Source organism: Cavia porcellus, unplaced genomic scaffold (genome assembly GCF_034190915.1).
Source record: "Cavia porcellus strain 051 isolate PalLab524CR breed Dunkin Hartley unplaced genomic scaffold, mCavPor4.1 scaffold_33, whole genome shotgun sequence".
NCBI lineage: Eukaryota > Metazoa > Chordata > Mammalia > Rodentia > Caviidae > Cavia > Cavia porcellus.
In genome coordinates this window covers 16,349,800-16,376,734 of record NW_026947516.1, presented here as the reverse complement: position 1 = coordinate 16,376,734, position 26,935 = coordinate 16,349,800, and the positions used below count along the sequence as shown (strand labels likewise).

General features: G+C 35.0%; 1 protein-coding gene across 2 annotated transcripts in view; it reads right to left on the bottom strand.

Annotated features, from left to right (window-relative positions):
- Positions 1-26,935, bottom strand: part of Mospd2 (motile sperm domain containing 2) — a 50,824-nt gene that overhangs the window by 4,268 nt on the left and 19,621 nt on the right. For both annotated transcript variants that reach the window (XM_003463037.5, XM_063243059.1), the window contains exons 3-13: positions 26,030-26,185; positions 24,327-24,413; positions 22,520-22,674; positions 19,227-19,287; positions 17,259-17,297; positions 14,697-14,821; positions 11,762-11,938; positions 4,877-4,989; positions 3,006-3,102; positions 1,412-1,508; positions 914-1,043 (exon numbers count right to left, since the gene is read on the bottom strand). In XM_003463037.5, the coding sequence (XP_003463085.1) occupies positions 914-1,043; positions 1,412-1,508; positions 3,006-3,102; positions 4,877-4,989; positions 11,762-11,938; positions 14,697-14,821; positions 17,259-17,297; positions 19,227-19,287; positions 22,520-22,674; positions 24,327-24,413; positions 26,030-26,185 (1,237 nt within the window). The remainder of the gene's footprint in view (positions 1-913; positions 1,044-1,411; positions 1,509-3,005; positions 3,103-4,876; positions 4,990-11,761; positions 11,939-14,696; positions 14,822-17,258; positions 17,298-19,226; positions 19,288-22,519; positions 22,675-24,326; positions 24,414-26,029; positions 26,186-26,935) is intronic.

The window sequence follows — 26,935 nt, the reverse complement described above, 5'->3', positions numbered from 1 at the left end:
TAGAAGAAAATAGTGATCTCCTCTTGACAGTTCCAAAGAAAGCATGCCATTAAGAAAAGAGAAAACCAAGACAAAGAAAATAAAGTACCTCATACATAACAAGCATGAAGCATACATAAAACCATCATATGGAGGACATAAGTACTTTACCTTAATTTAGAACACCTTTAATACCAGTCTTTCTTAACCTTTCAGAATTTTCCTTAGCCATGCTTTTGAACGTAAAACTCCACCAAAAAATGTCTCTAGATACCGACAAATCTGGGGGCAAAACTAGAATACTCCAATAAATCATAATTCTGATAAAAAAAGAGAACCAAAGCAAAACAAAACCGCAAAGCAGGCTTCTCTATTCTCCATTTCCTCTCTACTTCTTTTAAGACATTTGTCACAACCTGACACATACATGCACACACATATCTATGAAGGATTTTCTCCTTTTAAATAGCATGTTACATATATTTTTCTGAGAGTAGTTTCTTTTACATAAATATATCACAGATGTCTTCCCATGTCAGAACAAACAGACTTTACTCTTTGGAATGGCTGTCAAGAACTCTTTAGTGCAGATATACACAAATGTCTTTCATTGCTGATTTACTGATGAGCATACAAGTTCTAATTTTTCACTATTATAAACAGTGCTGCAACCAACCCTCTAGTACATGGAGTACTCTTACAGGGGAACTGCTGGGACAGAGGCATATGTATGTCATCTTGACAGATTCAGATTCTTGCCCTGGTCTGCCAGCGAATTTCTGTTATTAGTGACTTCCCGAACAGCTCCAGCTCAATCATCTGAACATCCCCAGAGTCTGGAAGCTGTGAGAAGCGAGGGACGGTGCCTCACTCAGGGAAGCACATTCCTCTCTGATTCTTCTACCACATTCGAACCTGTGAATAAAAAGCTTACCTATGCTCCATCACTTTGTTTCTGGGAACTTCCTTCCAAAACTGAGTCAATTCTGCTGGCCCTGTGCCAGACGACTGCTCCATTTCTGCAGCCATGATCAGAAACCGGTCTTGGGCCGAGACTGTTAAGCCTGTGTTCCAAAAGGGGAATTTAGTATATAAACAGGAACCTTCGCATGGGGCTTGACATGTGGCTTATAGGAAAGGAAGGTATCTTAAACACAGAAAAAGTTCTAAAATTGAGGAACTTGGATTTTTTGAAATTTAGCTGCAATTGGTGTCAGTTTAAGTAATTTTATTCACTTAAAAACAATTGCATTTGACTGATAAAAGGACACCAGAGACCTAGCTGACCATCTCATTTCAGATGTGATAAGACAGATGCCCAGAATAAGTCTTGAGATGACTTGCTCATAACCTCTAGATTCACCTTTGCACTCAGTGGGGGCCGAGGTTCCCACTCTCTACCACACTGGAACGGTCATAAGGGATAACTCACCCCCGTGGGGAGACACAACTATATCAACTGATGCACCCGGGTCACAGCTGCTATTGCTTGGCTTGACTCTGTATTTTTCGGGAGCAGTTGTTCTCACCTGTTTAGAAACACAGTAATCACATCATCTGTGATAACAACCTATATGCTCTTTTGAGGAAATTATTTAAGAATGACTTTCTAAATAATCAGCAGTTAATAATCAACAAAGGATCTACAAAACCACCTTAGTGGCTACTATGGCTTATAGTCAGATGTTCCCACAAAGCCTCTTGAGCTCATAAGTGGGACTTTTGGCAGGTGACTGGCTCATGGATGTTATGATACTAGGTTAATCCACTAACGGATAACTGGGTCAAATGTTGGGAGGTGAAGTCTGAGGGAAGGAGGTGGGTTACTCTGGGCATGGCCTCTCCTCTTCCCTTGCTACCTCCTGCCTGCCACACCATGCCATGAACTCCTCCTCTGCCATGCTTCCCTGCCTTGGAGCCAGCAAATTATGGACTGAAACTGCTACAAATTACAAGCTAAAATAAACCTTTCCTCCTTAGAGATGTGAGCTTTGGGTATTGTGTCTCAGTGATGAGATAGAAACCAAAATAGTGATTATGCATAGAATATGTATTTTTTTTTCACCAACAGCATAAAAAGCAACTTGACCTACCTAAAAAAGTACTTTTTGTTTGTATGTTTTGTGGTACTAGGGGACTGAACTCAGGCCTTCACACTGAGCTACTTCCCCAGCTCTTCTTTGTTTTCATTTTAAGTCAGTCACTCTATGTCAGTTGCTAGGTTCCCTAAGCTGGGCTCCAACTTGCAATTCTCTAGCTTCAGAATTCCAGAGTGTGGGATGCACAAGTGTGCACCACCATGTCTGGTTTAAAAAGATACTTCTTTTATTAAGTCCTTCTGTCACTTAGACTTCCTCTTAAGTAAAAAAAACAAAACAAAACAAAACAAAAAAAAAACAAACTATCAAATATTTACTCTGTCTACCAGTAGGCTGAACGTAATGATGCAAATTCACAAATCCGAATGCACATTATATCATTTGTTACAACAAAGTGCAGAAATTAAAACTGGATGATCGAAGCCTATTCCGAACATCCTAGCTGTTAGGAGATTTAAGAAAGAAATACCTATAACATGGGTGACAGATTCAGTATTGTCATACTTAATATTCAGTAAAAGGTTAATAGTAACCAATATAAACTTAGTTTAGAAAAATATACTTTTGATTTTATAGTTTTCTCTCTCACTGCTGTGATGAATCAAATTATTTATATATAGTAATGAAGAAAGAGTTTTCTTGGGCTTTTGTTAATAAATGTTAAACTTCAGGAAAAATATGGACATTAGTCTATTAGAGCTCATTTAAGCCTGAGATTTAGATCCTATGGGAAATTTTAGAAAAGTTCTCTTGGTTAGAAGTAGAAAGTAGTACACTATGCCTAAAAACACCATAAATAAAAACACTGTACAAGTTCAATCTTTGCACAAGATTATTCAGTTACCAATCTTTCAATTAGAGTATGTACCAAATCATTTCCCATGTCACAATTTCATGCATAATTTATTATATCTTTAAGATATTTACCTTAAATGCTACTACATTTTTAGTTACATTTGTTAACACTAGTAAGGTTTTCTTCTCTCCAGATTCGGTATTTCCAAAATATAATTCTTCTGCTGGGCTAGGTGGTAACAAAAACATAAAGTATTTGTGTTACTCCAAATAAATAACAATGTAATCACTAGTTTGAAAAAGGTTATTTGGTTAATGTTTTGTGCTTATTTGCATAAGAACATTTCACTGAAACATAAGACTACAAAACAATTATAATCTTACTGTTCCAATGCATGCTATTTAAGAAGCCCAATGGTTTTCTCTAAGGTTAAAAGCAAAGTAGGAAAAAACACTAGAGAGAATTAGGAAAATTCTGAATTAATCCTATAATCAACACAATTTTAAACTGCATTTACTTAAACCATTTGGAGTTTATGAATTATAGTCAAAGCAAGACAGGCAGTACTGCTTAAAATTTTTCTAATTATAAACAGATTACCATCAGTCATATTCCTATACACAGACACAGAAGAACATAAAAAATATGATTGTTAAAGATGTACTTAAGTTATGGAGTAATTTTTTACTATACAATGGCTTTTCTAAGTGATACAGGGAAAAAAGAAATGCAGAAATAAGTTTATGGGGAGAACTAAAGGAAGAACTTATCAAATGATAAAATTGGTAGGCCTCAAAATTCAAATTTTACTATCATTGGCCACTGTAATGCTCATGACAACCCCCCCCCATTAAAAGTCTCAAGCAAAGTTTGCATAGTTTCATCACATCAGTCAAATGGTTATCAGGTGTCTCAAAACAATGGGAAGAACGTTTTGGACGCTTTGTTTTAATTACTTAATGAATCTTTTGTTTTTCTGAGACAAAGTCTCATTATGTAATGTATGTACAGGAGCAGCTCTGTGATTCTGTCAGAGGTACAGGTCTAAAACGCAGCCCCAGAAGCTGTCTGTTCCTGCCTAGCTTTCTTCCTTGCTGATATTCTGATCAAACCTCAACAACTATATGGTACACTCTGTGCAACAGGGTCCTCACAAAAACATGGGATGGATAACTTCCAAACTAGAAGAAAGAACCAGAACAAGCAAACAAAAAATAAACTCCAATGGGGGAAAATGGCAAAAAAAAAATTACTGGAAATAAAACCTCTCTCTTTCTTATATATACAAATATAAGTAATTAAAATATATGAAAACAAACACATTTTGTCAATTAGACACAGACTTTAAAAAAGAACTTGGATATACTATTGGTAATCTAATGTTTACATAGGAAGGTTTCAAGCAAAAGGAAAGAAAATACATTGGATTATCACTAATGAGGGCTGGCAGAGCACTATTCATAAAAGAGTGAATAGATTCATCAACTGAAAGCATCACTTAAAAGAAAGTTTTACATCATAATACAAAAAATAATTCTAAATTTCTTGTTTTTTCAGTGCTAGAGATCAAACCCAGGCAAAGTAAACAACTGCTTTACCACTGAGCTACATTTCCAGCCTCCGACACTAAGTCATTTTTTGGACCAAACAGTCTAGCAACAAAAATGAATGCCTACTTTTCTAGTTCCCTTTTGGCTTCTCACAGTGTCACCTCAGGCACCCCTACTTACGTAAATATAAGAAAAATACATCACTCAGATAATTAATATATGAATATTCACTAATAATCTGATGGGTGATGAAGGCCCTTTACACACTAAATGTTATACATGATAAAAAAGTAGTTAGAAATAGCTACTACATCTAGAAACAAAGGTGACTCTTCACATAATCTTTAATTTTTGATTTCTGGTTTTGGAAACAGCACAGAGCTTTTCCCTTTGCAGTGCCCTCAAGGTGATCAAAATATGTAAAAAGAGCACAGTTCATAAAATATTATTACCTGATATGTAATAATGGCCCTTTAAATATACTTAATGGTTTCTTGAAAACTTTCATCTTTGAATCTACTTTCTCATTTTCTTCTGCTTTCATAGTTGAATCAGCTGGGACAACCTAAAGACAAGAAGGAAATGAACAAAATCACAACAGACAAAAGGTAAGTTTTACATTGATAGTTGGACAATGTATTAAGCCAAAAAGTAAACATTATTTGATTCACAAGTTATAATCTGTAATGTAAGTTTTCTTTTATCTAAATGGTATGTTTAGTATATACTACCATGGCTGTGAACATATATTGGACAATCTACTATAAATAGTGCACTATTAAAAATACCACATGGTCTCCTTTCCTTATATTTTTTGGTACTGGGGATCGAACTCACTACCTCGCAATTGCAAGGCACATGCTTATCTGCTGATATAAATCCGCAGCACTCCTTAAAAGTCTTTACATTTCTACTATATTAAAACACATTTATCTATCAAAGCCCTTGAAAGCTTGTAAAAAGAGTAACAGTTAAGTGTTTTTTAAAAAATGAGAGAGGACTCCAGCAAGCTGGTAGTTTGGTGAACAGCAGAAAAAACAGCCTGAGATTTGGTGTCCAAATGCTGGAATATAGCAATGTGAGGAAGAGAAGGAGGGAAGTGGGTCCCCGGGACCCAGCAAGGATCTAAAGCAAAAATTAAAGTCCATGAAGAGATAGAAGGGATTTCAATGAAGGAGGTTGGTAGCAAGCAGTGCTTCCTCCCTAAGCCCTGACTCACTGTATAGGAAGGGTGGCTCAAATCTGCAGATGCGCTGGTGACCCCAAAGGCCTCCAGGGAGAAATGCACCAGTGCAAAGGTGCAGTGGATGCAGCAGACTGCAGTGGCTGGTGACTTTTCTGGGTTTAGACATTCTCCAAGAGAGAGCGATTAACCAGTAGCAATCTTAGACAGGGGCAAATTGAGCTCATAATTCAGAGAAACTGCTGGCTCCATGTAGTGGCTGCCAGTGTCAGGGTCAGGAAGGACCAAGTGTAGGTCAGCAGGAGGTCAGGGAGCCCAGTTCAAGCCAGGAGGAAGCCAGTTCAAGCCAACAGGAGGAACAAAGTGCTGCAGGCTGAACAATTCCAGTGTTAGTCTCACAGCAGAAATCGGCCTGAATTTGAGTGGAACTAAAGGTGCATGTTTGCTGGGATTGTCCATTATCCTACCATAAATCTATGGTTGGCTTTCTGGGATTAATCAACTTGTATCTGGGCTCTGTTTGCCCAATTTATATACCATTGACAGCAGAGACACACCTTGAAGTGGATATTTATTTTTTGTATTTTTTTCTTTTTCTTGTTTTTTGTTTTGTTTTCCTTTTTTCTTGGTTGTCTGTTCTTATTTCTATATGAGTGTGAATATTATTAATAGTTTTTTGTTTTTGTTGTTCTGTTCTTGTCTTTTTTCCTTCTTTTTTCACCTGTCTTCTTCATCAGTTTTCCAAAGTTCACATAATCTTCCTGTGTCTCCCAATCTTGCTTCTAATCTCTTCCTTTTCTTTTATTTCACTATTTTTTTCCTCAAACCTTTTAAATTTTTTCCCGAGGGTAAAATAGGCATATTGAGGGCATATTTACTATGTATAATTTTCTGGTTTTAGATTTTGTTATATAACCACAAAGAGAGTTCACATGGCTAAAGGTAGCAAATCAATAGTTACCACAGTTTGTCATTTTCTAGGCTGTGTTTAATGCCACTTTTACTGCTGATTATATTACTTCAGTTCTAATCTACTACTGTTCTAATCAATTATATTTCCTGATATGCCAAGACTGAGATATTCTAAGTATCAATACTTTCCTTTTCCTAAGTAAACAATACTATAGGCCAGTGCTAAAGAACCAGGGAGTAGGCCAAACAGGCAGCAACTTCTTATGGTCAATTATTCAAGGTATAGAATCTTGTAACAGACTCAATCTAAAGGCCACCTACACCTGGAAGACATCTCTGAGAAGTACTGGTTTCCTAAGGGTTCTAAATACTAGCAATAAAGCCACTTGCCATAAGCAATATACAAGCATAAACCCAGGAATTAAACTTAAAAAAGATAGAAAATGAGAAGATATGTCATCAAGATGCAACCTGAGACTTCCATCTCATCAAACAAAAACCCAGGGCGCTATGAGGTAGAACAATTCAAAAGTTACCCAACTAGGCTTTCTGAAGTGGGAACAGAACAAAGCAGATGAATGAGGGTCTAGAAAAAAATCAGATCAGAAATAATTCCTCATATGACCATAATGAAAGACTTGGTTCGTGACCCCAGAGCAGATACAGACAAAAAAATGGAGCTTAGGGAATGGGGATTTAGCTCAGTGGTATAAGCACTTTCCTGGCAAGTGCAAGGTTGTGAATTCAATCATGGGCAACAAAAAAAAATGGAGCTCAGAAAAATGATGGAAATCATTAATGCCCAACATTGGAAAGAAACAGAGTCCATGACATTCAAACAGATATCCAAGAAATTTAAAAAAATCCGTTGAAAGTATACACAGCAGAATCAACCAATGTGAGGACAGAATATGAGATATAGAAGACAACTGCAGTTAGCAATCATGGAAAGACAGATTTCTTAAAAATAACAAAGGTTCATGAAAAATCAATTTAACAGCTGCTAGATGATACAAAGAATAATAACAAGATGATTAAAGTTAATTAAAAAAAGCAGGATAGAGTGTAAACATAAAAAACCTGTTGACAGAAGTAATAGCAGAAAATTTCCCAAGCATAGAAAAAGAATTTGACATATGGATAAGTGAGACATAGATAACTCAAATTAGCCATGATTAAAAAACAAGTACGCCAAGGTTGTAATAATGAAGATTTCAGAAATCAACAAAAGAACAGAATATTAAAAACTGTTAGAGAAAATAAAGAAATCATTATAAAGGAAAGGCCACCAGAATCACAGCAGATTTCTCAACACACACTTTAAGTCAAGAAGAGCTTCAAGGGAAATATTTCAAGCCCTAAAAAAACCCCCTTCAACAAGATTGAAAGAATCAGTGAATCAAAGACTTGATTCTTTGAAATAAATAAAATTGACAAATCCTTAGCCAATTGTATCAAAAAAGGAAGGAAAAGACTCAAATCCATGGTATTAGGAATAAAAAGGGTAAAATCACAACAGATCCTATATAAATCCAAAAGATCAACAGTATGTATTCTAATCATATGAAAACACAGAAGAAATAGACAGACTCCTAGACACTTAATTACCAAAGCTGAATCAAGAAGATAAAAATATCTAAACACACCAACATCCATCACTGAAATTGAAGCTATAATTAAAAATCTAACAACAAAGAAAAGTCAAGGCCCTGACAGAGTCACTGTTGAATTCTGTGAGAAGCATAGAGAAGACCTAATTCTCCAAATCTTTAATGAAATTGAAAGGGAAGTAATAGTCCCAAATTCATTCCTGGAGGCAAGCATGATTCTGACACCAAATCCAGAGAAGGACTCAACCAAAAAAGAGAATTACAGGCCAATCTCCCTACTGAATACAGACGTAAAAATCCTCAGCAAATAGAATGCAGTAGATCATCAAGAACATTATACTAAACAATCAAGTAGGACTCATCCCAGGGATGCAGGCATGGTTCAACATACACAAATCAATAAATGTAATACATCATAGTAAGAGAAAAACCATATGATCATCTCAAGAGATGCAGAAAACATTTGACAAAATCCAACACTCATTGTTGATAAACACCCCATAGCAAATTGGAATAGATGGTCTTTATTTGTCAACATTATACTAAATGGATAAAAACTGAAAGCTTTCACTCTAAAATCAGGAATAAGACAAGGAAGTACACTATTGCCACTCTTATTCAATGTAGTTCAGGACACAGTAGCCAGAGTAATTAGACAAGAGATAGAAATAAAAGGAATAAGGATAGGAAAGGAAGAAGTTAAATTATTATTTGCAGATGACAAGACATTCTACATAAAAGAGCCCAAAAACTCCATCAAAAGACTTCTAAATTCAGTATTGTAGTTGGTTACAAAGTCAATAATTAAAAATCAATAGCATTCCTGTACACAAATGACAAACTCAATGAGGGAGAGATAAATTAGGGAAAAAACACTTTTCACAACAGCATCCAAAAAAATAAATATTGAGGAATGAATCTAATGAATGAAATAAAAGACTTTCACACTGAAAACCATAGTACCATGAAAAAGGAGATCAAATAGAATACCAGAAAATGGAAAACTATCTTTTTGTTCTTAGGTTGGAAAAAAACAATATAGTGAAAATGGGCATACTTCCAAAATTGCTATATAGATTTAATGCATTCCCGATCAAAATACCCATAGCGTATCGCACAGAATTAGAATAATACTAAAATTCTTTGAAAACCAGAAAAGTCCTAGAATAGCAAGATCAATTTTGGGCAACAAAAGTAAGAGTGGAGGTGTCATAATTCCTGACCTGAAAGTATACTGCAAAGCTATTGTGATAAAAACAGAATGGTACTGTGTTGGGGATCACAAACTCAAAATGACTATTTTTATGTTTTCCTAAGGGATGAATGAATGGAGGCGTGGGATTCTTGGTATCATCCTTCTGAGATTTCCCATTATTCCTTTGGGGATGGGTCATCCTTTCCCATCTACTAAGAATACTAAGAATAAAGACGCTCCAGGGCAAGCTCCTTATTAGTTAAAGATTACCACTGCACTCTGAGTTATCAACAGTCCCCTCTTCAATCAAAAAAAGCTGAAATTTTGGCCGCCTCATGGCGTTTTGTTCTCTGTGAACAACTGGCCATCCCAGATCCCCACAGCTTGCTATCTGTCTTTTGTTCTTTTTGTCTTGCATATTCTGTAATACCTCACAGAAGAGTGGAGGATCACTGTAGGGGACACTGATAGTACTGGCAAAAAACAGACCTGAAGATCAATGGAATAGATTACAAGATGCAGGAACAACTCCAAACATAATCAGACACCTTATCTCTGACAAGGGGGCTAAACATATTCACTGGAAGAAAGCTTCTTTAAAAATGGTGCTAGAAAAACTGGTTTTCCACATGCCAAAGGTTAAAACTAGACCCACATCTCTCACCATGGTCTAAGCAAAAATAAAAATTGATCAAAGAACTAAATATTAAAACTGAAACACTAAATCTGCTGAAAGAGAGACTATAGGAAGAATTCTTGAAGACACTGGTATAGGCAAGCCTTTAAGAACAAAAGCCTGAATGAACAGAAAATACAACAAAGAATCGACAACTGGGATCTCATTAAACACCTTTTGCACAGCAAAAGAAACTATCAACAGAGTGAAGGGTCAACTCACAGTTAGAAAAAATTTTACCAGCTGTTCCTCAAAGGACTAATGTCTAGAATATATAAAAAACTAAAAAAAAAAAAATCAGACCCACCAAATTTAAAACCCAACCCAAAAATGGGTATCTGAAGTGAACAGATACTTCCCAGATGAGTAAGTAGAAATGGCAAATAAATACATGAAAGAATATGTGACGTCACTGGTCGATGTGATGCAAAGTAAAACAATGGTGACATTCTATCTCACTCCAGAAAGAATGGCAATTATCAAGAAATCAAATGCTGGTGGGCTGTGGGGGAAAAAGTACCCTTCTCCACCGTTGGTAGGAGTGTAGACAGGTTCAGCCATCGTAGAAATTAGTATGGTGATTCCTCAAAAATCTAAAACTAGAGGTCTCATTTGAGCCAGGTATTCCTCTTGATGCTATCTTTCTGAAAGATTTAAAATCATCATATCATAGTGATATAAACATCATGTTTACAGCAGTACAGTTTATAATAGCTAAATCTTAGAAATAGCCCAAATGCCCATCAACTGATGAATGAATAGATGTGGGTTTTTTTATATGACAGAGTGCTATTTTGCCATAAAGAAGGATAATACAGACATTTCTAGGTAAATGGAGGCACCATGAAACTATGCTATTAATTGAGATTTATCAGACAAATGTGCAAATACCACATTACCTGTCTAGTGTGAGAAATCAAATGTACAAATAAGGATGAAAATGTACAACAGATATATGGAAATGGGATGAAAATATTCAAGTGAGAAACAGAACAAGGGTGGGAGCAGGGGGCAAGTAAAGAAGAGACAAGCTAAATAAGGAAGAAAAGGGGTTAATAGCGAAGGGAGGCAAATGGGAAAAAAGAGAAATTAAGATATGCCATGCACAGAACAAATTTCCTATAAATGTTACCATTACTTATATCTAAAATGTTCCAAGAAAATTTAAAAAAATGGCCTAGAGGTTGAGTAACAGTGGCACATACTATAATCCCAGCTGCATGTGAGGTCAAGGCAGGAGAATCACAAGTTTGAGGGCAGTCTGTGTAACTTAGAGACCCTGTCTCAAATTAAAGAGAAAAAAAAATAGCCAGGAACATGGTACAGTGCTTGCCTAGCGTATGTGAGGCTTCCACTTAAATTCTTAGCACTACTAGAAAATGAAAAAAGGTATGATTTTTTTTTATTTTGGTACCAGCGATCAAACTCATGGCCTCACACTTGCCAGGCAGGCACTTATGCCACTGAGCTAAATCCCTGGCTAAGGTATGATTTTAAATTAATCAGTTTATTTTTTATCTTAGACAAATAAAAATGTAAAACAATTCCTTCTTTTCAGGTGCATTCTACCAGTTTTATAGAAAGCATGGGCTCAGCATTCTATACATTGAAGGTGGTGCTACCAATCAACTCAACTCATCCTTCTTTCATTTTACAAAGATACAGAAAGGCAGCATGTTAAGTGAATTATACAAAATCACACAGCTAGCTATGGTAGAACTGAGGCTAGACTACAGATTTTGATCTAATTCATAAAATTACCTTTTTTGGAAGAGTTGCCTGTTCCTCATTAGAAACTGTCTCCAAAGTTTCTTTACCGTCACTTTCTATGTCTTCTCTACTGGATGTCTCATCCTCACTGGCAACAGGCCCATTTTCACACAGTGGCGTCTGGAAGTCATCATCAACCAGGGGTGGGTAGGTATACTTGAAAGGGTCCTAAAAGAAAAAGATTTCATGTCAGCCTGCAAAACGTTCAGTGGAAAAGTAATTCTCTGATAACAGCTTTAAAATTCATTACTTTGGCCAAGTCATAAAGAAGGATAAACTTAAGACATTTATCGCAAAATGGATGGAACTGGAGGCCATATTCTTAAGTGAAATAAATTGGACACAAATGAGTAAACATTTCATTTTTCTGATGTGAGAAATTGAAAGCATAAGAACCAAAATGTATAACAGGTATTGTGAAATAGGAAGACACTGTTCAGAAGGAAAGGGGAACTAGGACGAGGGGAAAAGGAAGGAAGGGAAAAGAAAAAAATGAGAAAAGAAGGAAAAAATGGAAACAAAGTTTTGTAAAAAAGAGGAAGAGGAGTTGAAAAGAGGACAGGGAAATGGGAAAAAGAGAGGAATCAATACATGTCATGTATAGGTACAAATTCTCTATGATGAATGTGGTCATTATGTGTATCTAAACTGTTCTAATAAAATTAATAAAAGAGAAAACCAGACTTAACTAGGTAGTGAAATTTAAAATACAGAAGCATTTCAAACCAGAAAGTGAAAGAGCAATAAGCATTGTGAGCTACTCACAAGCTGTATGTCTAAAAAAATCAATTTAGATCTTAAATTTAGCTCACTCTTTACACCAGAAAGAATTTCAGATGGACAAAAACTTGAAATGTCCCTGTTTGTGTTTTTTCAACCATGAAAAGTACTGGAACAAAACAGAAGAGGATTAAAAACAATGAACAAACACATCTTAAGAACGCACGGCCTTTCTACATGGCACAAAACCTAGAAAAGCACAAAAATACCAATAATGGGCTGGAGATGCATCTTAGTGGTTCAGAGTTTGCCTACCATGCACAAGGCCCTGGGTTCAATCCTTAGCACTGAAAAACCTAACAAAACAAAAAACTCAACCAATCAACTAACCAAAAAGCTAAAAACAAGCATAGTTTTCCCCCTTTTTAAAGGGGTCACAACTAGAAAAATATGTACCACACATAACAGAAACAAAGATATTTTTTATTAAAAAAAATCAAGAGGAAAAGGAATAAGAACCCACCAGAAAAAGGGGTTAGAAAGGATGGTACAGGCCTCATATAAAAAGAAGAGATGTCTTTTAAATCATAATAAAGAGTTTAATAAAGAAATGAAAATTAATGAATATTTTTCATCTGAGACAGGCAAAGATTACAAAAACGAGAACATGTGGTACTGGCAAGGAAATACAGCTTAAGTGTTTCCACACTTTATTGGTAAGTATTTGGAAACGGCTACCAAAACTAATCATTAAATATACCCATTCACATAATGACTTTACTTCTAGACATGTAGTTGTTGTACTTATATACCAAGTGGTATTTACAAGATTATGGCAGAAGATCATAAAACAAGAAATGACCCTTCAAAAGAAGAATGTGTTAAAAAGCTAATAATCTTACCATTTTGCATACAGTCCTCAAAATATATCACCAGCAAAAGAAAAGTGGAAATAGCCTTCTTTATACATAAAAATCACTTTTACTAAATACTACCCAAGATAGATAAATTATTAAAAACAACATGTCAAAATCAGTACTGTGATTTTTAGATATTATACTTAGTACTATAAACAAATGTAGTATCTAAAATGAACGGTACAACGGTATGTCAGTTTACAAACTTAACTCTTTCCATGATTCTGGTTGCAAATCAAAATAGACTAGAACTGAATCAAATTTGCTCATTAGGTCAACATTGAATCTAATCATTCAACTTGATTTGGTTCTTGGCCAAATTGATTTGCGACTAGAACCGTAGAAAGAATCAAGCTAGTGAATGGGACTATATTGGTTTTCTAGGTTAAAATGTAAAATATAAAGCCTGGAATAGGAAAGCAAAAGATTCTAATCAAAGCAAACAGGAGGACATACCAAAACTTTTTATTGTACAGTCCTTGGTTCTCATTAAACACAACTTTTACCAACAGAAAGTATACAAAGTGGACTGTACAAATTAAGTAAGTGAACTATGATGAAGTTAACCGATAACATACCAAATCTGTAGGTTTTAGAGTTTATAAAAAGGTCACTGTCAAGATAGGTATCATTGTTATATCATTAAAAATTTAGCATGCACCCACTTACTCCAAACTGCCTTATCTTTAAGAATTAAAAATCCATTTAAAAAATCTTGAATGCTGAAAACACCTTAGTGGCTGAAACTTGTTCAATAGAAAATTAAAAGAAAAACCAAAGACACCATAAAAAATTCAGGAGGTTATAGGTCATGTGACACTTGAATACTATGTAGCCATGAACGAAAGCAAGAAAGCTTACAACATACTGATTTAGAATGATATTTAGGGCATGATGTTAAGAAAAAAAGCAAGATTAATAGTGTATAAATACACTGTTCAAAGGTTCCAGGAGAAAGGAAGACTCATGTATACTTACTGCTTATATATGCTATACAATCCTCTAGAAATTATTGTAAGACATACATCTAGGGGAGAGAAAAGGGTGGCTGGGCTAAGAGTATGAGGAAACATTTTACTAAAAACTTGTTTCTGAATACTCTCCTGAATACACAATGCTCTTCAGTTTAGAACCACATAAACATATTATGCACCCAACACTAAAGATAACTTTAGAATTTAAGTGAAACATATCTGTGTCACCGCTTTTCTTTTTTCCTTGGAAGAATACAGTCTTATATACTGTTAGCCTGAATTATTTCATAAACACATTTCAAGGACTATACTTACAGTTCCACCCATGTGTGGAGGCAGGTATTCTACACTGACATAGTCTTGGACTTCATTTTTAGTTGCAAATTTCAACAGACTCACTGCTTCTGGGCCAAGCCAGCCTTTCACAACTTTGAAAGCAGCTGAAGGAAAAAGTCACATCTTTAAAATTCTTTTCATTTTCTTTATTAATTACTTTTTTGTATGTGCTAACCCAGGTCTTGCTGTGACTATCCCTTATAGGTTTCAAATGTTCCATGAAGATTTAGTTACCAGGATGATTTTTAGGAAACTTATCAGGGTTTTGAGCTCTGAATACATCCATCAATAATCTAAATTACTAAGATTTCTAGCTCTCTTAATCAAACTGTCCCATGACCTAGGGAAGACACGCATACTCTATGAACAGCCTTACGGTTCTGATAAACACTCAATGGGAAAAGCCTTCCTCAAGGAAAAGTCAGGAAGAGAAGGGAGTAGCCCTCAGTAGGGGTGTGAACTAGACCCACATTTTCTTCCTAACTCTAAACTGCCTTTTTTCCAGGGCCTGTGGTTTAATAACTGTGATGAACTTACAGAAGCTACAAGAAAAAACTGTTATCAGATGCAGCTGTTTGGTAATTACAGTCTTGTTCTCATGCCATTTCTTAAGTATGCTTCATTTTTTAAACCTCATTTCTAATGTGACACTCAAAAGCCCATGTTAAAGCAACTAAAAGTAGAATTAGATATGCAAAAGTGTCAAAAGAATAAAACAGAAAATAAGAAAGGCATTAGAACCATTAAATAGCAGCTCAGAAAAGTACATTTTTACTTTGGCTCACTGGGTTCAAGTGTGTTTTTATTTTTTAAATAATATTTAGATTTTCATTAATTTCAATTTTAAAAGCGTGTGAGTTGACAGGTTTGAAGTTTTGCTGCTAGAATTAAATAATGTGCTAAATATGATTTTTAAAACAGCTTTCAGATATAATTTACAAATGATGTTAGTTGTGGGTTTTCACAGATGCCCTTTATCAGGCTCAGCAAGTTCTCTGCCATGAAGTGAATTAGCCTCAGAGTCCTATGCTGTCAGCTTCCTAGAAGTAATCTTCATGTCTTCTAGGAATGTCTATATTTGCTTGGGGGGCCTGGATCACGCTGGGTCAAAATATTGAGGGTGAGAGCTGGCTATGGAGGGAAGACTGATTTGTGATTTAGGTTTAGGGGCTTTGGGTAACCGACACTAAGATATACTGGAGACAAATCAATTAGGAGGGTGTCAATCAAGTTCACATAATACTTCTTGTTCCTGGTCTATTAAGTACTTTTACTATACCAGGCTACTAGATTTTCTCAAATGCTTTATTGGTGTCCATTGAGATAGATGATCACGTAATTTTCCTTCTTTGTCCTATGAATACAGCAGCTTACAGGTTTTCATATGTTGAAACAACTTTACATTCTTGAGTAAATCCCACTTGGTTGTAGTATACAAAGCTTTTATATTCTGCTGAATTCACTTTGCTAGTACTTTCTGAGAGCTGGTGCAGCTATATTCATATGGGTTCAGATCTATAAGTATGTACTGTACTTTACTTTTTCTATGTTTGGAATTGGGACTGTATTTTCCTCACAGAATGAGTTGGGAAGTATTCCTCCTCATTTATTTTTTATAACTGTTTACAAAGGATTACTATTAATTTTTCTCTAATTCACAGAAGTTACTAGGGAAGCCATCTGAGGCTGAGCTTTTCTTTGTCAGATGCTTTGCCATTACTAACTCAATTCTGCTATACTTTCATTCTGACTCTTTTGAGGACGTGTCAATAGTTGGTGAATTTGTAAGAACTTATCCAGTTCACAGGTTTTCTAATTTCTTGGCATATATTTGTTCACAGCACTCACTTATAATCTTTTTTTACTTCTTTAAAGTCAGTACTGATGTGTGTTTTAATTCCAGATTTTATTAATTTAAGTTTGTTTTATATCAGTTTAGGTACATGTTTGCCAATTGTATTGAAGTTTTCAAAGAATCAAATTTTACTCGTTGATTTTTCCCTATTGTTTTCTATGTGACAAATGCCTCTTAAAAACACCAATGACAATTAATGCACATTCAGAGAATAACATTAAATTTACAATATCTCTGAAGTTGGTAAAATATTTGTCAATGGTTTTTTTCAAAGCTATCTCACCTATGACTGTCAAAAAGACCATGTGAATACAATGATTTGGAGTGAATGTTACATTCATCTCGCTTTCATCCTCAACACTTGAAGTTGTTGAGAAAATCTAGCTAAGACCTGTGTTCTGTGACATATTCTATATGTGGGTTGATATATTGAGAGTTTTCATTATAGTTTAAGTAAAATGGCTGCATATTTTGAGGCTGTTTTCAGGAAATATTAGTGAATAATCCCAGAGTCTGTGGGACAGAACATTAGCCTCATTTGCTTAGGACCAGTCTAGCTCCAGTCTCTTAAAGGTGTACACCAAAGACAATATAAACATTTCTTTAAACAGCTATAGTAATAAGGCTAAGCTGGCACAGAAAAAGCAAATCAGACATTTTATTTTAGAAGAATATAATACACTTACCATTCATTATCCAAGGCATATCAAAGATCACCATTTTTGCTGAAAGATAAATAAATTTAACTGAACGTGATTTATACCTTTATACTATCACTTATATTTAGCTTAGAAAAACCAGTAACTTAAATGTATCTAAAAACCAACTCAATTGACTAAGCCCTAATTTAGTGATGCGTGCGTGGTGCCAGGAATGTACTAATACCTCACAGTGTTGATGGGCCTGCCCTGGAAGAAGACTTGTGTGAAATTAATAAAGCACTGTTCCAGTCCTTTGGCAAACAGCCTGTTTCTTTGTTCTTTTATTGCTTTCATTGTTTACAAAAAGGTACAAAAGAAAATAGATAAATGGGTAAGTGGAGTCTCTGGATAGGCTATGTCATATTAGTGCTGACAGGGACAGAAATTCCCTGTCATGTGTTTTTCATATATAATTCACAGCTGCAATTAAAATTTTCTAGAGATTTTACTGTTAAACCAGTATCACAGTTATCCTTTTCCCTATTAATAAATTATTATGCTTTAAGAAAAAAATGCTTTTACTTAATATTATAAGTTTCAGGAAGCCAATAATTCCAAAGCGTATGGGAATATTATTTACATACTGAATTGAAGATATTAAACAGTCTTATTAACAACTGTGAGAAAGACCAAGAAGCCACAAAAGAGATTTCTGATATCCAACTCAGTCTTCTATTAAATGAATCAATATGCAACTGTACTCTTCCCTGAATAGAGAATCTCTTAGGTTGGTTATGTTAATGTAGTTCAAGTAAACTACATACGAAAGAACACAAGTTATCCGAAAAGAGAAGCGTGGTGCTTAAATTCCATCTTCACCTGATATATACTTAAACTATGGCAGTTGTATTTCATGACAGATTTTGAGGAATAATCAATTTAAGATTCCACAAAATTGAGTACATAAAAAAACTACATTATGTTGGTAGAACATATATATGCGCACATTATCCGTAGTTAACTTAAATGAACCATGAATACTTAAGACAACAAATTTATTAATAACTTTATCAAAAGAATCTTGTCTATTATAAAATAATACTTATATTATTTCTAAGTCACTGCACAAACTCCTTTGAACAGGTTGATAGTAATAGTTTTGTCAATAAGAGGAACCACTAGTAATAATTAGTGATTCCCTATTAAAACTCTGACTAGCACTGATCAGCAAGTATTGCTGAATTAAGATACAACCTACATACAGGAAAAACTTATAAGGAACAACAGATCTCACAGGGTTTGATCATTCTGTTTATCTAAGACCATTCACAAATAATCTCTGTGAAGACATGTGTCACTATTGCTTTTTTCTGTTCCTCACTTCACATCAACAGTAATATAAAAGCATGGCAAAGGAAGGTAATTTAGGGACTTTATGCTTTGGTATTACCTGAGTCATGAGTCTCATACACCTTAATTGGGGTATTCATCAGGACTATGTCCAGGCAGATCTGTGAATTTCCTACATATGTAGGTTGGTAGATTTTTTTCCATCACATAAATCCAACAAAAATTCAAATGTCGTATCTTTCCGTGAAGCTATTTTCTGATAATTCCCAAATAGCAACTAGTAATACAATGTACTTTGGTATCATGTATTGTCCAATGTCTTTTACCAATATTGCTTATTCTTGCATGTGAAAAGTTCCATATAATACTATTTTAAATGAATTTTTAAGTTGGAAATCAGTAATTATGGGATAATCTTGTAAATAAATGTATGCCTGTATCTACCTATATATGTGTTACAGGGTTCCATACATACAGATCAAGTTAAAGTGTAAAACTTCAAAGGAAATGATTACTTGTGAAAAAATTTTCTTTCTCTAGTAACACACTTAAAACTTCATCATAAAACAATATTTTAGCTATAAAAGACTATAAAAATGTAAAGCTCCACAATCCTCAGACATTGTCTACAGTTTAATTTTTATAAAGAAGTAAGTTACTTACAGAGGTATTTAGGGTAGTAAACCTTAAAGCAGTTGATGATAAAGCGTACAAATTCCATGTCCTAAAATAAAGATTAAATCTTTAAGACTGCTCACATTAGAGGACTTGAAACTGCACATTTCTAAAGGTGATAAACTATTAAATACAATTAAGTATAAGTTCTTAAAATATAAGCTCATATATAAATGTCTATATTTTTAAGGATTAAGGCAATACATTATTAATCAATTTGTAATATTCAGTTCTAAAATTCAGATAAGGAAATCAGATTCTTAGCCATGTTTTAAAATTATTGCCTCAAACTAGTTAGCACTTCAGACTGCTAAGGCAACAAGCTGTGGATTTAAAAGCAATCTCTACAGAAAAATTCTAAAAATCTATTGAACTAACACATTATTGCAGCAAGTATGCATAGAGTTTAAAACCTGACTACTTGGAGTAATAGTATGTGTATCTAAACTCCAGTACAGTATTTACTTTCTAAACCTAACTTTTAGGCCTCAATAAATATGTTCAATAAAATATACAAGTTAATCTTATCACACTGAACTGCTGTGTTTACTTTACTTCTGATCACATTGACCTGCTCTATCTACTTTACTTCTGGCTTCTTGCCCTTTATTCAGGAATCTCAAATTAGATCTTTAGCTGTACTCAGGGTTGTTTCATTGAGTCTAATTTCTAGGAGACTTTATAAATATAGTTATCCTGTTAGTTCTAATGCTTTGAAAATAGTAACAGGAAATTGGGTCATTAGGGATATTATTCACATTTCGTTTTGTATTACTTCATTGTCATAGGCTGTCTCATTAATCCTGATCAGCCACCTTATAAAGGCTGCTGGATGAAAGACATAAGCAGGCAAAGCAAAATCTTGCACACCCACTGAAATGTGGGTTGCTCTAGACATGAGCAGCTATAAAGTCACGCCTGACATATGAGTTACAGCAGCTTTAACTGCAGTAAACTAAAATTAAGTGTGCTTACCTGTCTTAAGGATTTATTATGGGAAAAATCCTAGTGTGTAATAATACTGTACAAATTATTAGATGCACTGTGTACAGTTCTCTAATTGGTAGTTAAGTAAGAGTCAAAGAAAATAACTAAGAATGAGTACTAACCCTGTTCATGAAATCCTGAGTTACTGCTAATTTGGGTGGACTTGATAGGATGAAGCTGGTTATTTCCATGTTCTAAGAACATGAGAATGCTTTAATCTTCTAGCAACAAAAGAATGCTCTGCATTCTAAGAGTGCTTCTGGTTTTGAATGTATTAGCAATTAATCATGTAAAATATCCTTCTTTTGAGAACTCAAGAAAGACTTTTCTTCTGATTCAACTGTCAGAAATGAACATTTCTCCTAAAACACTGGTTTTAAAAAATGGCTACTATATAATTTTAAATGATTCTATTTCTTTCATGCAGGTAGTCAAACTGGTAGCCTATGCTAACAAATGATTTGCTTTTGTTTGGCCTTGTAATTCTACATATATCTTTACAAGCTGACTTAAATTCTTTGTGAATCATGAAAGGGTCATATATAAAAATAAATTTCCCACTAAGATTAAAGTAAGTTAAAACAATAATGACTGAAATATTTAGTAATACAAATACTTCATTTACCTATTAAACATGATGAGATAGCATAAAAAGCCTGAAAAGTACAGCTCAAGTCAATTTTCTAACCCTTTCTTGGTAACAGAAAACATTAGCATTTATTTTTCATGGTTCTGGGTTACTAAATAAGAGGCTCACTATTCAAAGGACAAGAGAAGTATGATTTACATTTACTCATCTAGGTAATTCGATTATATTTTGAACATAAAATATTCTATAATTTAAAGCCCATTCATGTGGAAACTAGGTTGGAAAAAACCATGGCACTAGATTCTTAAAAAGCAAAGAGAAATAGAAACATGAAAATAGAACCTGTGGTTTCATTACCCCCAAAGCTTCTTAATAGTTTTTTTCTAGCCTGTTTTTTATTTAAGTCTAATGTTTGCTTTTGGGGGCAGGGGCTATAGCCTTTTTCATTAAAAGTATTGTTTAATATTCCCACAAATTCTTTATAAACATTTTCCATAGCTACATATATACTATCAACTAGAATATCATAATTTAGCATTTTATCATAAAGGATGTTTGTTTTTCCTAATTTTTCATATTTTAAATGACATTCTGAAAAACGTTTTGGTGTGCAATGCATTTTCTGTCTTCAGGATTTTTTCTTTAGGTTTCCAACAGTTAGTTACTAAGAAAATAGGATAAGTACCAACATTTTTCTTAACATACTGTTCCAAATGGATTTCCAGGATTTCAGTAGATCTCTGAGTAGGTCTACAAATGCCACTTCATTGCTACCAGACTTAGCCATTGTTTAAACATGAAGAATCAACAGTTAGAAAAAAATGAACCAACTGATCTCAGTTGCTGCTAAAGGGTTTATAGTTACCACTAAGAACAAAAAGCCCAAATTAAAGACTATTTTGATAATTTTTCTTTTTGAGATGGTATCTTACTATGTTGCCCAGGCTGGCCTAGAACTCTTGGGCTCCCTGCTGGAGCCTCCCAAGTAGTTGACAGTAGGTGTATGCCATTACACTTGACTACTTGACTTTTTTTTTTTCAGACAGAGTCTCACTACGTATAGCTCAGGCTGGCCTGAAATTCATAGTGATCTGCCTACCTCAGCTTTCTGAATGTTTAGATTATAGGAATGTGCCACTTTGTTTAGTGACTCACTTATTTTTTGAGGTTGGCAAAATTACCTAAAGAAAACAAATATCCAAAGCCAGCCAAATCAAACAGAAAACAAACTCAAATAAGCAAATAAGGTTAGCCAATAGAATCATAAAATGCCATATGTGCACATACAAAAATCTTATATTGTAAAACACGGTATAAATGTAATGTCATAAAGACCATGCATGACTTTTCTCAGTATATACTGTGTTCTTCTGTGCCAGGCACAGGGGTGGTTACTGTAGGATATGTCTTGGTAGAAAAGCTCACTGTTACATCATTGCATGCCCTGCCAGCTTTGACATCCTACCGCACCACCCTGCACATAAGATACGGAATATTTTCAGGAAATCTAATATGAATATGAAATACTAAAGCAAATTTAATTGTCTGCAAACCAAATTCCATGATTGACTTCATACTGTAAGAAAAAAAAAAATATATATATATATATATATCTCCCAAATCTAAGTTAGTTAGCTGGCAGGGAAGACAGAAGAGGGAGGAAGCCAGGATAAACAATGATTTAGAATTAATAAGAAATACTTACTATGGTATTTAGACCAGCTTCGGACAGGTCAAACATCACCGTGATAGGTTTCCCATTTTCTCTCTTAGCATAACGTTCCAACCAAAATACTATAAGCTTCTTTTTATCCATTATGGTTTTCTGGTCTTTTATATGATATTTCGCCCTGATCCAGACTTTAAGCAGGACAAAAGATAAAAATTAGAACAAGTTTTAGAGTATTTTATTATACATATATAGCCTTTCGCTTGACATGTTTCTTCACTTATAATTTATTTTGTTTCATAGATTTAAAAAATTCTTCTTTCTTTTAAATGAGAAATACCTACACTTGAGACCTTCAAATTAAAGAGTAGCAGAGTTAAACTAGTTTTCTTTCCTTTGGGAAATACAAAGACTTCACTTTTAAGTAAGGAGAAAAATAACATACAGGTGAGCAAACACTATTTGGCAATAACCTAAAAGTGCTCCACAATGAGCTGAAAAAGAAAGCCAATGGTTCTGTCAAACACTAGAATACCATGTTCATCCTACAGGAAAGGCACTGCATGGAAGCTGGGCATGTGAGAAGAGAACTGCAAACCCTTCAGGTGGTGGCAACAGCCACAAGATGTGGTAAGTGGGGATAAAAGGTGCTAAACAGAGATAGGCCAGGCTTGAGGAACTTGGAAATGGCTAAGGCATTTTGATTTTCCTATTTCAAAACACCTCTTGGACAGGTGGAGGGAGGGTAGAGTGGAAGAAGGGGCGAATGCAGCCTAATAGGCTACAGTATGGGAAGGGACTAAGAACCAAGAATTGAGTGGTACTTAAGCCTAGAACTAAGGAAGTGGCTCCTAGTAACAGAAAGGAGCCAATTTGAGGCTGTAGTAGAGGCAGGGGCAACAAATGGGCAGTTCACAAAGAGGGCAAGTGAGTGGTAAAATGTTGAAGGTCAGATGGGGGTTTTGTTGAAGGCAGCTTCAGCTGCCTCAGCTCAGACACAATAAAGTAATACCAGCAGGTGGGCATGTGGGTATATGCACGTGGTCTGGGAAGTGTGTAAGACACTCACTGTATTTAGGGAGGAGGCTGAAGCTGCCAGTGTGCTTGAGATGACTTAAGGAGACAGCATCAGCTGGAAAGCAAAAGAGGTCAAGAAAGGAATGAAGCCTGGGAAACACGGTTTAGGGAGAGGTGACACAAGAGTTATAAGAAAGATTGGAAAGTATGAGGTGGTGATAAAAAAGAATATACAAAGAGAATATTGCCAAAATATAGCCCAGATCACAAGCTTCAAAAAAGGCAAGCAAGATGAGCACAGGGTGTGTGTTTAGTCCAGGCTTCAAAAGTGCCTGCCAAGACCCACACTTGCTATGAAGGTAAGCTGGACTCTGGGCATTCAGGAAAGGAGGACAACAAGAGAGTCATCTGAACAACCAAAATGGCTGTTATTGTTCCTCTAGTTATTATAGTTCTTTTAGAAAAAGTTAAGGGGAGAAGATTATGGGAGACATGGGTTGAGTCCATTTAGCAACCTTTTGTGATTTCCAAAAAGATTCTCCATAAAAACACTAGGTAAAATAGTGACACTACATAGTTAAATCAGAAAGAAGACAATGACTGTAAATCAAGTTATTTAGCTCTGTTACAGTATTTGCTTTTATCACATACTTGTAAAAACTACTGATATGTGACACCTTGTAAAGACAGCCCTAATGATACTTAACTGCACAGAGCTTGCCATATGCTACATGTGGAGAAAGTTCTGATAATTATTAATTCAACTGAGACAAATACCCACATCTAAAAATCTTGAAAAGCCAGTGCATAAATTAAATATACTTACATAATTTGTTTCCTTCTTTGTCATAACCGTGGAGGTAAACACCACCAACTTCTAATAACCATCTGGGAATGGAGGATTCATTAAGGTCTAAAAAGCAGTAAATTTTCATCAGAAACTATAATTTAGGCTCCTAAAAATAAAACTCACAATGTTAAAGGTAATGTTATATAGTAGTTCTGAAATAAAAAAAAGATACAACTTATTCAAACATCTGACAAGAACTCTGGTGATAAAAAAGTAAACATGCTAAGGACAAACAGGTGATAGAAAATGAGAAAGTTCATTTCCTTTAATGTGTCAGCTACTATTTATGTGGCTATATTTCCACATTCTGCTTAATATCTCACATAATGGTTTAACTTGTGAACTACTGTATCACTAATAAAAAATTTCAGTGAAACGATTAGGACTTAGGATGTAGCTTAGTGGCAGATTGCATGTTAAGCATACAAGAGGCCCTGGGTGGAAAAAAAAAACATGTTGTTAAATGGTCACATAGCTTTAGAATTAATGAAAAAATTACTTTTGTTTTTCTAGTAAGATGGTATTTTTACACGAAGTTTGATATCTAGCAGACTCTAATGCACTTTATAACTTTGAGGCAGGTGGAAAAAACAAAAAATGCAAGATCTTTTAGCAGGAGGAACAGGAGCCCTGTTCAGTCTCTGGGAAAGCTGAGGACCAATGTGGCAGGGCAGCCCCACATCAAAGCTTTTGTTTCATCCACTCCATGAACCTGCAAAGATTTTCTTTCCATACCCGCCCCTACCATCTCTCTGCTCCTGAAACTAGCAATTCTATGCAAGAACACAAATAGCATTTAGCTTAAAGGTTTATTCTGTACTTCAATGATTTAAAAATATCAGATTTATAGTTTTTTTTTTCCTGATTAACAAGTGCTTCAGTGTTTGTTGAAATTACCTTTATATTTCTAATCATCTCATTTTTTGATATTTCCTACCTCAAGGATTCCTTGTACAAGTAAGAAGACTGCAGAGTATCCGCTCTAGATTCATTTGCTGACTGTTTATACTAGGTCTTCAGCCTCAGTCATTCCAGAGTCTATAATCTTCTAGGACAGGGAATCCTTCTTTATAGCTATTTGAAATTGGTAGTTATGCCAGCTTCTTCTTAGTAAATTATTATGAAGGGAAATTCTTCATCTGTTTGAACATCATTATAAAATTCCCTCTAAGAGTCGAACTTCCATTTGGGGGGGGAATTTCCAATCTAACAGTGGATGTAAAGATGGAGAAGTTCAAGAGAAAGCTGCAATAAGCACTCTTGGGGATAAGCTTGCTGTTCCGAGATCCCTATCCATTTAGCAGTTCTACATGGAATACTTATAAGCACAAGAACTTGGGGGACAGGAACAGACATGGGCAACAACCGAGAAAAACAGTGTCTCCTTATTTCTAGAGCTGTTGTTTAATGATATTCAACTAAATATAGACTAAGAGACTACTGTTGAATGTGATTCTGATCACTGCGAATTTGATTTCCTTAAGAATGATCCTACTTTTGTAAGATTTTCTCACATGCTGGTTCCTCTGAAAGTATTGTCATATCTTTATAAATACGAATATATTCTGGTGTTTACAATGACTGCTAATAATAGGTAATACACAATACACAATTAGATAAACACAAAATAGTAACATGCAGGTGATATTATCCTATCAAAGTTAAAATGAACAGTTTACCATTGACAGCAAACTCTTTTCTCCACTGAAAACTCTCATCAATCATCTTCAGTGTTTCGTCCACAGCATTATGTCGCCAATGTAAGTAACTTTCAACCCAGTTATCATCTTGTTGTAGTCTTTCAACATCACGTGGATCATATTTATCTGACTTATCTAGGAGAAAACAGCAATAAACACCCAAATCAGATTAATTCTGCAATCAAAAATAATAAACACTAATGCCAAAGGAGAAGACAGACTTGGAAGACAAAGCCAAACTTCTTTTTCGTGACACATGATGTAGGCTGGGCTTGAACTCATTATGTTGCTTAGGCTGGTTTTAAACTTGTGGCAATCCTCCTGCCTCTGCCTTACAGGTGTGCACCATCATGTCCAATTCTAGAGCCAAGTTTTTGAGGACAGACACAAGAATGTAATTCAGGTGAAAATGCAATATAACACATTCACAATAGGACCATAATTCCATGTCTCACTCCAGCTGGGTAGTACATGCATGACTATTCAATCAGATATCTTGTTTAAAAATCAATTTTTTAGTGAAAAGAGTGATAAAAGTGATTAGAACTGTTTGTACCACCAGTGGTACAAGGTTTCCAATGGGTCAGTCATGCATGTCATCAGTATTTCAAGCTGGTGAGTAAGTATTAAAGGTTTGATACAATTTCTAAATGAGAGGCAAACAGAAGTTATCTAAAGACCACAAACATGAAAAATAAAGTTATAGCCTGGTATGGTGGCACAAGCCTGTACTCCTAGCTACTCAGGAGGCTAAGGATCACTTGAGCCCCTAAGTTTGAGACCAGCTTGGGCAACACAGCCAGACCCTGTGTCAAAATGAACAAACAACCCTAAAAATATAAGCACAGTAAAATATTCAGGATCATCCCCTAGAATTACAACCAA